We start from the raw sequence: 16561 nt of genomic DNA, 5'->3' as shown, positions 1-16561 counted from the left end.
GTGTGTGTGTGTGTAAGTGAGTGGGTGAGTCTTTGAGTCGATTGCTGTCGACGTCAGTCTCTGCTCGCGGTCGTTGTCTGCCTGCCGCTGCCTGCAACTACAAAAATATGTACAACGGCCGCTTCATGCTCCATTCACCTACTTTTATGCGCTGTGCTCGCTCTTCGTTCGCTGCGACAATGTTTCGTTGTCTGAATTCGAAATGAAGTCATGAGTGGCAGCAGATTGAATGAAAACCAGCAACAGCCAGAAAATAATAATAACAACAACAACAGCAGCAGCACACAGCATATAGAAAAACACAAGAGTCGCATTATTACAGCAAGAAAATGTTCGTATTTGTATACAAAAAGTGAAATTAAGTGTTTAAAAGCGCGCACCTCGTTCGTAAGAAGTGGCGACAAAAACAACATCTGAAACCACGACCAGCATCACGACATGCTCGCGCGTCCGCGTATCGTTTACACAACAACTACAACTAATTGAACATGTTGGCAGATGAGCAAGACGAAAATAATAGTTTCAGAAGGTGAGAGCATAAGAAAGAGAAAAGAGCGAGAGAGAAAGAGAGAGAGTGTGTGTGCATACATACATATGTACATATGTGCGTCAAGTATTGTCTATTGGCAAGATCTGTACACATCACATCCAGAGTACAAGTCGACCGCACAGAATCATAATTACATGCATACATACATATGTATGTATGTATGTATGTGTGTGGGCTCGTTCTCATCCCGAAGCGACTTAGTTGTGAATCACGTTTTGTGAAAACCCACCCAAGTAGCCCATCATCGGGAATGGTGTTTGTGGCCTTCGCTGACTGATGACTTCATCTGCTTATCATTGCAGCATACAGATCGTCCGCTACTAAACGGCTGCTGTTATCATCATGGCCGCAACATCCGCTGGCCAGCAGCAGCAGCAACAGCATAAATTGAATATTGTTGCCAATGCTGAAACTGTTGGTGGCATGTTGCAGATCAACGAAATTCAGGGCCAGCAGCAACATCACCAACAGCTACCCCAGCCCCAGCAAATAAACCTTCAGGAGCGGCATATTTACAAGCAGCAACAGCAAATGTTGCCGATGCAACACCACCAGCAGCAGCAGCAACAACAGCTACAATTCTTTCAGCAACAGCAAACTAAATTTGTATCGCGGGTCGCTACAAATGCCAATAAACAGCAACAACAACAACAACAGCAGCAGCAGATCTTACCAGCTGGCTTGGTAAATGGTAATGGCAACATCATGCATCAGCAGCAGCAGCAGCAGCAACAACGACACACTGCGCAACATGTTTTCGTTTGCCCAACAACAAGCCCGCACTTGCAACAACAACAACAACAGCAACAGCAGCTCAGACAACGTCAAACGCAAATAAAGTTACCATTTAAGTCGCCAATGGCAGCAGCAGCGACAGCAGTAGGAGGAGGAGGAGCAGGAGGAACAACATCATCGATGTCAACTGTTGCTACAACGCATTGCCTGCCACCAACAATCGCATCACGTCAAATGAGCCAGAACAGTCAGCTTTATGTTAAGAATGTTGCAAACGCCAACAATGCCATCAGTAACAACAACGGCAACAACAGCAGCAGCAACAGAAACAACATCATCATCAATGGCAACAGCAGCAGCAGCAGCAACAAAAACAGTAACATAAACAGCAAAAGCTGCAACTACAACTACAATGCAAATTTAGCTCCAGGCTGGCGTCGCCTCACAAACAACAATGAAGTGGCCTACATCAGGTGAGTGTCTTAGTTGTTGTTGTACATGACATTTACAGCGCTTTGGGGGCAGCTAAAAGTCAATCTGGTTATTGTCTCGTAATTGTAGGTTCCCCCAACGCAACAGTAAGCAGAACAGAAACGCATTCGAAACCATAAAAATGTTCTGCATGCCAACCCAAGGCGTCACAAACTGCACTGCAATGGCAGACGCAGTCGACTAGCCTTGTGGCATGCAGGAAATGCTCGCACAGAGCTCTTTTGGGGGGCGGCTGGGGACAGTTACTGTGCTGGCTTATGGGTGCCGGACTAACATATTCAGCAGTCACGTCATCAGTTGTACAAATGTTCCGATTCCGCTGCCGTTCTGCTTATCTGCCATCGGATTTGCTGGCTAACCCTTGTACCGAGTGCCCCATCTTGCCACATGCAACCAACAGCTAAGCATTGTTGTTTCGCTCGGCGATGTGTAAATATTTACCTGGCATTATCTGCGAGTTATCATCGAGCACACATAATTACAAACACAAATAAGTTATTTACCCAAATATGTCGAAAAGCGGCAACCGTCGGCCACAACGCTCGACCCTCCTGCCCCGAGCCTTCGTCTAGTGGATTTAATTGTTCTTCTTCAGCTGTTGCTGCTGCCCAATCGTCAAGTACATGCGCGGCATCTTCTCCACCTCCAGCTATCCACTTCCATCTACGCTCCCAAATCTACTCTTCCAGCCACTTTAGCTTTCGGCCCACTCCTTAACACTCTGCAAATAGTTTGCGGCGTTGTGGTTGCCACCACCTCAGCCCAGATGGGCAATTGTTGATTTTGTAAGTGGCTGCCACCTAGTAGTTGCCAGGCGGGCTACCTGCCTGAGGAGAGACAGTAGCATTGTTTTGCCTTCCATTACGTGCTTTTAAGTCGTTATGTTCTGCATTTCTCCTACAATCTGAGCAGTTTTCAAGATAAGCCGCTCAGAATTTCAGAAATTTTCAGAAACTGCCTGAATACGAATACCAAAATCGAGTATTTGTTGCACGATCAGAGCTCTCCTTTCCATATTCACTTGATTGGTCCGAAATTTGAACAGGGCTTTATTTTTAGCCCACAAAAAATGTTGGATTCTATCATTTTTAAAGACAATATATCCATTATTTTTCTGGTTCTTTATTCAAGTAGTCTTGTTGAAACTTTTCAAGTGAGAAAGCTAATTAAAATCGTCAGACTTGCAGTTAGACAAATGTATATTTTATTAGTTATTTTGGTCCTGCATATAGCAATATATCCAGACTTAAGACGTCAACTTCTAGTTGTATCATTAAGCACAGCTTTTTAGTAGACCGGATTAGATTCAATAGTGATATCCAAAAGAGAAACTTCGGAGTAATACGAAATAGGGAGTTCCGGTTACCATAAACTGTATTTTGTAGGTGCCATAGGAATGATTGGTATAACAACGTCCATTTCAGTTAAATGGCTGAAAATTGTGGGTATTCTTGGGAATTGAAATTGGAAATATCTTCTATAATGAAGTTCGACCTCCAGTTGATGAACGAAGTGTGGTTTTTTGTGAAATAAAGGTTAGTGCCGACACAGATGTATTTCTTCTTGATCCTTCCCATGATATATTGCGTAGGTATTGCAGTTGCCAGGCAGCAGGCAGGATATTCTGTGCTCACTTGTACCCTACCTGCCTCTGTCTCCTTCCCTGTTGCCGTCTCGGCTCCTGCCCGCGCCCCTGTTTCTGCATTATGTCAACCGTTGTCATTGTCAGCTGCCTACAGCTGCTGCCAATTTCCACGTTGCGTGTTATGTTGTCTGCTGCAAATGTTGTTGTTGTTGCTGTTGTTGCTGCTGTTGTTGTTGTGCCCGTTGGTGTCTCTGTGCTGTGCGCCCCTACGGCCAGCGCCTCTAGCTCTTGCTGTCTGTCCAGTCGGCCCCCTTGCAAATTTTTGAGCTTTTATGTCTGGCTGCCTGACTGAGAGATAACCAACGGCAGCAACATGAATACAACTTTTTGTTTCGCTTCCGTTCGTGAGCAGCCGCGGAGCAGTTAGCTCGACTGTTTCTTGGAAGGAATGTTGCAATCGTTGCCCGGCGATTGGTCCCTGGTCTGGGGGGCTGTGTAAATCAATAATTGTTGCGCAAGCGTTTGCTATTGCCATGCTGATTGTTCAATTGCTTAAATGCTGCGGCACGCCGTGACGTCACATGCGACATAAATGTGACACAAGTCCATTAACATTACCGGGTCACCACGGTTGGCCGCCCACTGTGCCGCGGCTGCGTCAGAGAGGCATAAATCATAAATGAGACCGTGTGGCGGGACGGGACCGGCCGGGTCGGGCCGGAACGGGACGAGAGCAGTAAATCGAGTGTTGCGTTCAGTTCACTTGAGCTGAGTTTTGAGTTGAGCGCCCCGCAAGGCCGACATGGATGCGCCGCACAACTTGCTGCCGCAGAAACGAATGCGGAATAGTTAGCTAGCGTCAAGCAGTTTTCAATTTTAGTTACGTGCTTCGGACCATGCCTTTCGATCACGCATCTCGCCTGTCCTTCGGTCCCTGTGTCGACGTCTGTCTATATTTTTCTATATGCCTGACGGCCTTTTACTCGTAGGTTGCAACAGCAGGGACTGCTGTCTGGCCTCCTCCGTTCGCCGCTCGCCGCCCGCTGTCTCATCGCGCTCTCTACCCATGTAATGAGTTTATTTTGCGCACTTTTTGCCATTTGTCGCACATTTTCCTTTTCTTTTACCTAACCCTCCCTCGTACACCCGACAAAATACTTGCTCTTGATATCGACAAGAAAAAAGGAGGTGCTTGTTTAGAAATTTACGAAGAGTGTAAACAATTGCAGATTAAAGAAACAAAACTATATTAAAAACGTATATCGCTTATGCCATAAAGTCCACATTAGTCGTGTGAAAAAGTATAAGTGCTCTAAGAGGGCTTAGAGGAAGTTTGAAGAAATTAAAAGTGCCAAATTATTTTATTTTATTTAAGCAATAAATAGTAATTGTGTTGTACAAATACTTAGCCTTACTTTTTGGAAAACTTTCAAAGTTACAGACTTTTTCGTTTGTTCTAATAACATATAGTAGCTCTAATATTATCAACTTTAGAAAATTTAAAAGCTTTTATCCTGCTTTATATTAACATCAATAGAACCACTAAGTTTTCTTCACTTGAACATCTCATTTCTAGATTTAAGACGTTCATGTTCACTTTTAAAAAACATGCTTGTGCTGGCTTTTTTTTTTCTTAGTTAATATTTAATTGTGAATATGTTACTTCTGTTTCATACGCTTAGGTTTTATCGGGAACGTGGGACTCATTAACTTTTCTTTGTTTACAAACCTCCTCCAGCTCCTTTTGTTCCCAGGATGTTTGTTTTCAGAGGAACTCAGATCTAAGCAGTTCAGTTCAGTCTTCTTGACAAATATCAGAGTGTCGGCAAAGAGGATACTCGTAATTGCATTTAATCTGTGTCCACAAAGCAAGGTTCCTATTTTTAGAAACCTTGGGCCATATATCTTTAAATGGCTTTAATTTGTATGCCCATCATGGACATGCATGGTAGTAATATTTTTAATAAATGCTTTTCTTTTGAATGGTTTCTTGGTTGACCTTTCCTCGTTGGGTGAAAAAATGTGCATTTTTGTGAATTTATTGCAGTGTCGGGTGAACAGCGAGTGGTTGTTTTCTTTCGGCGTTGTCAAGGACACAAGGACAACAGCAACAACAGCAACCATGGCAAAATATCAATGCTGCAACCTTTCTTTTTGTTGGCAATCCGTACAGCTGGGCTCACGTCCTGGGCCCCTGTCCTAGCCAACCGTTTTTGCCGTGCCATAATTTTTTACAGTTTCATGCGCCGCGTCGTTTGGCTCGTTGCCTTTTAGCCTATGAGTCGTTTGAGCTCTGTTGTAGTTGTTGCTGTCGCTGCTGTTGGCTTTGTGTTTGTGTTGCTTGGGATTATTAATTTAGTAATAGGCTGAGTCTGTCTGCATGGCGCGCCATTCTTTCGCAGTCTTCGACTCTTTGACTCTTTGTCGCTCGAGGGTGCACTCAAGGTCGCAGAGGCGTAAAACTTTTCTACCTTTTGCACAGCTCTCGGTGCTTTCTGCTGTAATTTATTAAATTATTTTAACTCGTTAGCTCAACGCCTTTCATGCGGCTAGCAAGTGGCTTCCAGCGGCGGGTGGTGCGCTCTTAAGCAGTCCACTCTAGCCACTCGTCGTTTTATTGGCGCGTTTTGTGCACATAAAAAAAACTTAATGAGCAAAAGACGCAGTCAGAGCGCGGAGCAGCCGTGGATCTTAAGATGTCCGGCAACGCCAGCTGCATACAAATTGAGCCATAAGCTTAAGTGTTGATGGTGTGGCCCCCAACCGCCCCTGCCTCCGCCCGTCCTCCTCTCCCTGGCAATTGGCTAACCATCGATTTATTTAGCACAGCAGCGAGCTCGCTTCCTCAGAATAATGTTGATGTGGATGAGGACGCTGCTGTCGCTCATTGCTCATAACTTAAAGCCGCGACATAGGCCGCCTCAAAGTAGTTAAAAATAATTAATAAAGCAAACCTGTTTCCCCAGTTGCCCAGTTTCCAGTTGTTCTACACCCCAGCTGCCCATTGGCCCAGCTGCCATTGATGGGGAAGCTGCAGCAGCAGCAGCATCAGCAGCCAGTTAGTCAGTCAGTCAGTCAGCTAGTCAGCTAGTCGGGTCGCATCATGTGGCAAGCAAAAAGGGCTCAATTGACAATTCGCATATACTCGTTTAACCCGTACCACTGCCACTGTGTGGTTGTTGTATCTCTGGGCTTGCCTCAATTATATTGTCGTCTTTCGTTGCTGTTGCTGTTGCTGGTGATGTTGATGTTGTTGTTCTCGCTGTCGTCGTTTCACTTAATTCCCTTGCCGCTTTCACACTTCATGCATTATTCAGATTTCTCATACCCATACTCATACGTATATACTTGTATGTATGTATGTACTCGTATGTATTTCCAACAATGGCAAAGGCCTCGACCAGCTTTTTGCAATTGAGCTGTGCGCTTAGCGATGGCGACTGATTTGCTCGGTAGAAGAGACACCGGTACCATTACCTCTACCAGCGGTAGAGGCCCAGATCCAACCAACCTCAAGTGCTGACATCGCTGCTGGCAGAATCAACGGCGGCGTCAACATCAGCGCCCTTGATTTCTTCCTCAACAAGCTCACACTTAACAATTAATAAGCAGCGGCCTTTCATCTCATTCCTTTTTTCTCGCTCTCTTTAATTTTTCACATTTTTTGCCCTGTTTTTTACCCCATCATCGATTTTTGTGCGCACATGCGACAAAAGCATTATGCACACAAACACACCCATTTACACACACACACACACATACATGCATATATGGTGTGTGTGTAAATGTGTATAAAATCTCATTTGGGTTTGCGGTCATGCCCATCCCGCCGTTCATGTGCAGGAGAGACCAAAAAACTGGATTCTTTGGATTCGTTCGTTGCATTCGTTTTTCTGTTCTTCTGTTCTGCGCGCACACATTTTTAAATGCTTTTCAAATTTAAATCAATTTTTTTCGTGCCTTTTCATAATTCCATGCCACATATGCGTCTTTACGCCGCTTTGTTGTAAAACGCGCACAAAGAGAATTAAGCAGCACCCCAGTTAGAACGACAATTTGAATACTCTATGAGTATAGTGGGTCAATGAACAAACAAAAAAAAAAGCAATCAGAAAGTGAGAAAGGAAGCTTACATTATTTCTGTGAATTGTTTCTACAAATTCAACTGACACTTAATGCTCATTAATTTCGTTAATTTTTCGCTGAACATTTTAACGTTCACCCACAAATAAAAAAGCCTTTTCTAGTTGACATTTAAGTATCAATATGAGAGTCTTCTTGGATTAAATACTATGCAAAAAATTGATCTCAGGGTACTTTCTGGGCCATGCACATGAAGCATATTATGTTTATTTTTAGTTGAATAGTTTTCTTATGTATATTATCGATTACAATATAACAAAAATAGGAGTAAATTTACAAGCTTTTCATCTTTATCAGTTTTATCTTAATCTTTTGAGGGATTCTTTCCTTCTTTCCTCTACTCTGATAATACGCCTATTGTTTGTATTCTGATTTAGCAGAAAAAAATCATTTAAATAGTCGAAGTTGAAAGACAAGCCTGAATAGAATACCAGTTTTTTGATAAGCCAGACGGCCATTCCCTCTCGTGTTCGAGGGGAAGCGAACTCCATTAAAAAATCGCACGACCCGCTGCACGTGCGTTAGACAAAAAATAAAGGAATAAATACAAAAAAATTGCAGGCCAGGTCTCAAAGAGAGCGAAAACTAAAACCAGTTTGAATTATGCGAGACACAGAGCGCACTTATTTGACATACGAGTATGTATGTACGATCGAGACGGGCGAGCAATTCTGATTGGATTTAATTTATGTGAGCGACCTGTGCCTGTGCAGCCAAGTGGCGTTTAACATTGTCATGTTAATGCTGCCGTCACTGAACGCGTCACTCGCCCATTATGTTAATGAGCTGTTAATGGAATAGTCGCTGCCATGGCTGCTCTCTGTTATTTTACATACAGCTAATTGCGTTTCATTGTTTAAGAGTCTGTAGGTCGACGGTATTTGTAATTTTAAATTGCCAGCAAATTGTGCGCTTACATTATTGTAAATGCTGCTGTCTTTTAATCAATGCATTTTTCTCCTCATTCACAGTCCCACGGGCAAAACGCTGCGCACTCAATTCCAAATCAAGGACTATTTGCTGGCACAAGGTACCTGCAAGTGCGGCCTGCCTTGTCCACTACGTCCGGAATACTTTTTCGATTTTAATGCACAGGTAAGTCAGGCAGCAGAGCCAACAACAACAACAACAACAACGACAACAACTTGTTTGTCTCATAATTGGCTGTAAATACCAGCGAGCGACGCGCATTGAGTGGCTAAAGAAAGCCGCTCAAGTCGTCTGCAGTCAAAACCAAAACCAAAGCCAAATCTAATTGAATGTGCACCGTGCATGTAACTGGCAGGCGACTGCACAACATTCAGCTGACTTTCACTGAGCTCCTCTCAAACTGCACTCGCAACGCCCCGCCAGCCCACCGAAAGGCCGACCGACCCACTGGGGCCAGCCCAGTGCAAGGCAAAATATTTCCAAAACCAGTTTGACAACAAATCGACTGTGAATGCTGCGCTGCACAGTGCTTCAATTATATCCAAACTTAACAAAAACTCTACACATCAACACACATATGGATATCCCCCATATTCGAGTAACTTCAATATGTAATCAAGTGGAAGACATTCGAATTAGAAGAAGTTCTGAATCGCAGAGCAAAGCCTTCTTACCCTTTGGTCAAAGGTTAAGTGGAGATAATGAAGCAATTCAGTTGTACAGCCTTATCTCGAACAAATGTGGTTTTGTCTTCTTTGTTTTATATTCTGCTTATCGCTCACATCTTCCCTTGTACTTACTTGTACTTAAAATATACATATGCCTAAAAATAGATGCATGTATGTATTCATGAATTTGAATGTATTTAATATGTTCTTTCAAAACCAGGAAATCATATAAGGTTTTTTAAACAGTTCCGCTATATATATAAAGTCGTCAAAGCATAATTTGTTATCAATTGAGGCGCCTGTTCCGGACTTGATAAGTCTGACAAAAGCATGTTTTAATGGCATATACGTATATATTTCAGAAGCAGAGAAGCATTTAGAAGCTAATAATTTGTTAATATTGTAATAATAGCAAACAAGTTGGAATAGCGAATATATTCTTAATTAGCCTGGTTGTCTGTACAGCTGTTAGCCAAGTTTAAGGTTTTTTGGGACAAGGGTATGTCCAATTGTTGGCTATTATTTTAATTACAGAGCATGATTTCGGACATTGATAAGTCTGACAAAAGTATTAAATAATTTTTATAAGAATTTAAAGGCTAATAATTTTTTAATATTGTAATAATAGCAAACCAGTTGGAATATTGAATATATTCTTAATTAGCCTGGTTGTCTGTACAGCTGTTAGCCAAGTGTAAGGTTTATTGGGACAAGGGCATGTCCAATTGTTGACTATTATTTTAATTGTGGGCCACTGTGCGACGATGGCAACGCCACTGACTGCATATTCATTCACAATAGGCGAGTAAGTTGTCCGAACATCTGCTGCCTCGCTCACCGTCTCTTCTCTGTCAGGCTTCACTGTAGTAAAAATCGCAGCCAAATTGGTTCAGCATTGGCAGTATGTGTAATGCCAATAAGATTAATATACAATGCACAATTTGTTAACGGTAAATCACACAGACACCGCACGCACACACACACACACGCACACACTACACTGACTTTGGTGTCACTGCCGGCATGTGGGTCGGGTCTGTCCCATTGGCGCTTCTGTGGCGCATCATCTCGTCTGGCTTTTCAGCATCTGCTGAGAAGTGTAGTCGGTCATTAATTTAAATTTATGGTTGCTCTTTTTGGTTTTGCGTGACGCTCGACACATTCAATGTCCTTTTAATATAGCCACAGACAGATACACACGCATGTGCGTGTGTGTGTGCGTATCTCAATGTGGGTGAGGCGTCTGCTGGTGCGCGTCATCCCCTTAACCCCAGACCCATCAAGCCAGATAGCCATAAAGCGCTGTCGATTGTCGATTGTCTTTGTGTGCTGCTCGTTCAATCGATTTTTCGGTGCATTGCACTTATGTATATTGCCAACGCCCAGGCCCACCCACACGCACAGCTAAGCGCCAATACCAATACCAACGCCAACGCCTTGCTCTTGACTTGACTGATGTTGGAAATTTCGCTCATCAGATTCTCACAACTTTGCGCCGCCACAGCTTTCGACGCTGCTTCTTCATGGCTTTGGCGTTCAGTTTGCCGTCTCCAGCTGACTGCGTATATTCAAAAGTAACCGCAATTTGTTTACTAAACACTTTATTGCATATTTGCCACCTCCTCGCCGCCTCACCCACTTCATTCACCGCTTGACCACAAGTCGACGACTGACTATCTTGTCAGAGCTCCTCCGCTTCCTAAAGATCTTCGTTGGGGCTATGGGAGCTGGCAGTTGAGTTTTTGTGTGTGTTTTCGATGTGTCGACAGCATGTGGCTTTTGGCACATTCAACTCGATAGCGCGGCACCATCCGCTCTGCCCCTGCCCCTGTACCCTGCCCTGTGGCATCGTCAATTGCTGAAATGCGCTGTGTTTCGGATCGGAGCGTTTTGTTTCGTTTCGTTTGGGCAATGATTGATGTGCCACATAATGAAGTCTGCGTTCGTTCGTTTGTTTGCTCACTATCTGGGATTTTTTTTTGTTTTGATTATTGCCATTTTCCTGTCGCTTAACAGCTTTTGAGCGTGCAGCGAGGTGTGGTAGGTTAGGGTTTTCGACTTGGTGAAAGTAGATGGAGACACACACAGACAGTTAGACAGGGAGACAGACAGAAAGGCAGACAGTCCAGCCCAATCGACTATGTGTTGCATTCGATGTGGCTTACTGGCCCCAGCTTGGCTTCTACGGTCCGCAAATGATGGGATAGCTGCTGCACTTCTGACTGCTTTTTGGCATCATTGTTGTGTGTATCTGCAGCTGTGGTTAGAAAGTTTCCATTGTTAAATGCGGTTGTGGCCTAGACATAATCATAATGCCTGCAACTGCACGAACTGGGATGTTGCAAATGATGGGCTTGTTAGGTACAACATGGCGTATAAGTAATGCAAATCTTGCATCTCTATGAAGGAACACATAATGTCACAAATTCATTTAACAGTTTCTGCTTGTTACTTTTTGAAGTTGAGCTTAACTTGTAAAGTTTAAAAGATATTGCAAATCATTGCCTAGAACCGACTCATTGCTTTCAAATTTGTCAATGTCTTCCCAAGAAAATATAAATACCTAAAGAATAGGTGGAGTGGGTATTCAATAGATAGTCATTACTATCAGAGATGGCATTAGAAACTGCTCTGCTTAGTCAATATTTTTAGATCGTTGTCCCAAGAACAATAGTTGTGCTGCTTCATTTATTTTTAATCGCACAGCTCGCTCCTGCTGCGTTGATATGGTGGCATTCACCTGGAGGACAGCTGTCCTTGTGCCTTTCGTTCAGTTCACTCAACCCTCCCTCGGTCATGTCCGCCGACGCTTTGGATGGCAAAACGTGCAACAACTGCTGCTCTCTGCGACGCACACAACATTTAATTTGGACTAATGAAGTTTCTATAAAACAGTCAGTCATTTGGGCAGCAGTGGCAGCAAGAGCGCAGAAGGAACGGCGAGCTTAAATCGTCTTTAGTGACCCCGACTCGATGCGAGACGTGCAACGAACTTCAGCAACAACAAAGGGAATTCAATTTAACAAATAAAAAAAAGCAAACGAAATGAAACTGGGGTGAGCGGCAACGAAAGTGCTTCTTCCTGCTCACATCAAGTGACGTGCAAATTACCCCCAAAACAAAAAAAAAAAAAAGAGAAAAAAAAAACAAACAAAAAAGAGAGACGCACAACTGATAAAACTGCACTTCGCCCTACCTGTCTGCACTCCGCTCTCTCCCCTGCTAATTGTCTTGGTTGTTGTTCCATGAATATGTTAAATTGTCGGCTGCATTTTGTCCGCTTCCACAGACACCCCACTCTGCCCCACCCCCATCCCATCCCATTGCCAATGCGCCACAAGCCGCGCGCCGCACACCGCATGCCGCATGCCTCTGTGTAAATGTTTATAAATGCAAATTGGCCGAAAAGTGCAGCAGCAGCGGCAGCAACGAGGACGGCGTCCACGTAAGCGTCAGTTTTGGACGTGCTTCGATGCACTTTCCTGCCCATGTGTGAGATCGTGCGTCAGAACAGTTCCCGGGCTGGTTAAATGACAACGTCGTGGGGTTGTCCGCCTCTGTCTATGCCCCTCTGTCCTTTGTCTTCTGTCTGAATTAGTTTTTAGTAGTAGTAGTCGTGGCAGTTGCTGCTCATTTGAAACAATGAATTGGGCTTTAATGGGGTGCTTCACTTTCGCTTTCTGTCGTCCAATTTAATGTGTCCGAGCCCGAGCCCGTTCCCGAGCCCTACCCAAAAAATGTGTTGGCGTCGCACTCGCAATCGCAGCCCTCGTCTTCGTCGTCGTCGTCATCGGCTCAACGGCTGGCCCTGACATCTTGACGAGCTTCAGACGGCTCGCAGGGGCAACCTTCACGCATATTGATGCACAAAGCGAACAAACGAACAACGAACTTATTTGCGAGCCAAATACCGACGTAACACAGTGGTTAACCAGCCCTATCCATTAATTTTATTTTTCCACTGAAAACTTGTCTGTACTTGTGAAAATATCGAAATAGTATTTTCCGATTTGTACAAAAGGTTAAGTATTCTCGAACTAATTTGATCATCACTCCATCTCTCCACAAAGCCACACATAATACAAAATCATAATGCCAATGTTCCTCCAGTATAATTTGCTGATTGTCCGTTAGGACAGAAAAAAAACTCCATAACTATACATATTTATTGGAAATCGATCGTACTCTGAACTGACTGGAGTGTGTTTAAGAGGTCTCTCAAATACGTTTTTGTATTGAAATCGGTTAAAGACCATTTCATGATGATTGCTATGAATAGTTTTTGGTTCTTACACAGATCCCATATAAGTTTCAATCGCTTAAATATTTCCGAAAACAATCCAGCTGAACAACAACAGGAAAAACAACCTGAAAGGAAAAAGGAGCCCTAAAATTGAGCAGATGGAACCTTGCCAACTAAAAAAGTTGTAAATAAAATCAAAATATCGAAAGCAGCTTGGTGAAATGGGAAGTCAAGTCAACTATCCAATCTGGATTGTCTTTCTATATGTGTGAAGACTGTTTGCTGCAATTGTGATTATTTCATTTGCCATTATAAATCGAATTCAGTTGCAATTGCAATAAATTGCAAATAATTATCGCAAAATAAATAATTGCAAAGTCAAAGAAACTCTTTAAATGGGGAAAAGAAATGAATGAAATTATTAATTCAATTGTTTATACCTCATAAGAGGCATTATCCCTTCGTATGTCTGAGATGCATATCTGCAACATACCGCTTAAACTCAATTATTTTACAATTTACAAGTATGCGCGAAATTTGCATAGTTTCTATTTGATGTAGTTCTACACATTTTATTTTAAGTGTATCTGATTTGGTTACACTGAAATAAACTAGTGAATTGAAATTATGATCATTTTTGGCTGCAAGCAAATTAGAGGATTTTTGTATTAAATTTATAAAGTACAACTAAAAATGCGATAAATGATGAATAGCTTGCTTTTAAAATGTTCATTTACAGACATTTTTTTTACCCCAGAATCCACTCTAATGTAAAAAAAAACAGATCGTTTTTTGTAAAAAAAAAAAAATATACAAAATCAAAAAATTTCAAAAAACCGAAAAACAACGTACATTTTTATTGTGCCTTTTCTGTCTAATGGAGAAAACCGCATTGAAATCAGAAAAAAAGTCATACGAAGGGTTATATATGTTTCTAAAGCGCAATCGATGTTGATTTTAGTTTTTTGGCTATCATGATACGTTCCGCCCCACTGTGCAGGTTTTAAGCTTTGGCTACTGGGTCGTTGTTTGTTTGCGGCTCATTGTAATTTCGGAGCCGTCGTCGTCATCGTCAACATCGACATCGACGTATGTAGTTTTTGTGGCTTTTGTGTCGTAAACACAGCAGCCAGCAGTAAAGGCAACAACAGCAACAACAAGAACCACAACAACTACTTTTAATTTAGGTTTTATTTTTATTGTGCGTTGTAAATTTCTGAAAACGAGGGCCATTGCTGCTGACGTCGTTTCGATGCTGACCTTCTCAAGTTTGTTTGTTTGTTTTCTTGATTCCATGTACACGTATGTATGTTTGTATTTGTGTTTGTTTGCCTGCGTGTATCGAGCGCGTGTGCAACACAAATACACGCACACACACACACACACACACACACTCGCAGGCGAGGCACCCACACAAACAAAGAGCAAAGCACACATACGGCAAGTGGCATTCTAAATGAACTTACAACATTGAGTTGTTGCCTCTGCACTTACACTGAATGATTTACAGATTGTAAATACACTATATATACGTATGTATATATGTATGTACACACCCGTATGTGCAATAGATACATATGTATGCATTTGTAAGACTGTCTGTCTGTTTGTCTGTTTGTCCGCTGTTCACGGCTCACATTGTTGTGGAAAATCAATTGCAATTGCCTCGAACTAATTGGAAAATGCGCCACAGCCGCAGCTTTTACTTTGTTCCCTGCTTTTCGTTTTTGTTTTTCATGCGCTCTCGCGATTGAATTTTAAATTGTGAATAATTGTTTAATTATCCTCAATTGCACAAAGCCGCAGCAACAATAACAAAAACACACTCGCGCAGTCTAATGCACTTTTCAGACTCTGTGTGTCAGCGCGTATTGTATTTATGGGCCCATATTATATCTGATAATGACTCTTTGGTGTTATGTGACGTTAATTTATGATTGTAACAAGTTAATATTTGATTGCGTTGTTTGTAGAAATCTACCCAAAATAAGTATAGTTATAAAATGCCTACATTTTATTAAATAACTTTTAAAATATTTCTGGAGTTTGAATTAAGAGTTGGTATCATAAATCGTGATTAAGTTACTGTTTATCACTTTCTGGTGTACATTTTATTAAGAAATATATAAATAACCTATTGAAATCTACCAACATTTTGCATTCTTTCACATCTAGATTATTTTTTGAAATAAAGAAGCAACAAAAATTATTTTTATTCATTTAAATTACAATTGTAAACATTTTTGGAAGACTTGAAAGCTTTAAGAAGTCGTTGAAAAAAGCTAAAATGATTGTAAGATTGGAATACAATGAATTGACTTTTAAGTAGTTTGCCAATCAGCTATTGCAATTGAAAGTTGCTAGTAAAACGTGTTTCTCACATTAGCTATATAATATACTTTCTATATCTATCTGTTTTCACTCAAATAGTTTTCATTCAAGTAGGGGACTTTTTGGCAGCTATAAACGATGAAAGAATATTAAAGTATTATGTCTATTATTTGGTTGAATATAAAACTGCTTCAAGCTTTCAAACTTACGACGTAATTCTCATTCAAACTATATTTTTTTGTACTTTGGAGTTTCGAGCAAAGTTTCCACTCAAAACTTTTTAAGAAAAACAGATAAGTCTGACGTAAGGGTTTTGCATTTCATGGCTTTCACGGGAGAACTTGGTCATCAAATAAACAAATCATTGCAAATATATATTAAGCTCAGACTTATATAAACATATTAGCAGGTCAGCAAACAGTATTTGTTCTTCAACCTATTACGTTTAGTTAATTACCTGGAAACTTGACTGGGTTCCTAATATTCCTCCACAGAAAAACTCCGATAAATCAGGCTAATATCAGGAAAAGAAACCAAGTTTCAATTCGTTTTAATTTCAGCTTTCTAGCTTTTAATCGTTTGAGCTCAATCGGACAGTCAGATAGTCAGTCGATATCGTAATGAAATAGTTGCCGTAATCTTTTGATCAATTTTAAGTGTCAGATTTGAAGAACATTTGTCTTAGGATAAAGCCAAGTTTGCAAACGCAATGCAGTTGATATTCAATTTCGAAATCCCTCTTTGCTGAACACCGAACACCCAACACCGACCGAACATTGCCCCTCGAACCCCGTTGACGGTTGTGGCACGAAGCGAACGTTGAACGATTTCCGTTGCAAGTTACGTCATGCATTGCAAAGTGCCAAGCAACTACGCGCACTCGT

General features: G+C 41.8%; 1 protein-coding gene across 1 annotated transcript in view; it reads left to right on the top strand.

The window, feature by feature from the left end:
* LOC115621016 (chromatin modification-related protein eaf-1) overlaps positions 1 to 16561 on the top strand; it is a 35389-nt gene that overhangs the window by 1170 nt on the left and 17658 nt on the right. Inside the window, exons 2-4 of the mRNA XM_030514536.1 lie at positions 276 to 529; positions 853 to 1758; positions 8477 to 8600. Coding sequence (XP_030370396.1) covers positions 893 to 1758; positions 8477 to 8600 — 990 coding nt within the window. The 5' untranslated portion in view covers positions 276 to 529; positions 853 to 892. The remainder of the gene's footprint in view (positions 1 to 275; positions 530 to 852; positions 1759 to 8476; positions 8601 to 16561) is intronic.

Source organism: Scaptodrosophila lebanonensis, unplaced genomic scaffold, assembly GCF_003285725.1.
Source record: "Scaptodrosophila lebanonensis strain 11010-0011.00,11010-0021.00 unplaced genomic scaffold, SlebRS2 tig00000024-arrow-pilon, whole genome shotgun sequence".
Taxonomy (NCBI): Eukaryota; Metazoa; Arthropoda; class Insecta; order Diptera; family Drosophilidae; genus Scaptodrosophila; species Scaptodrosophila lebanonensis.
This window is presented reverse-complemented; position numbering and strand designations above follow the sequence as displayed.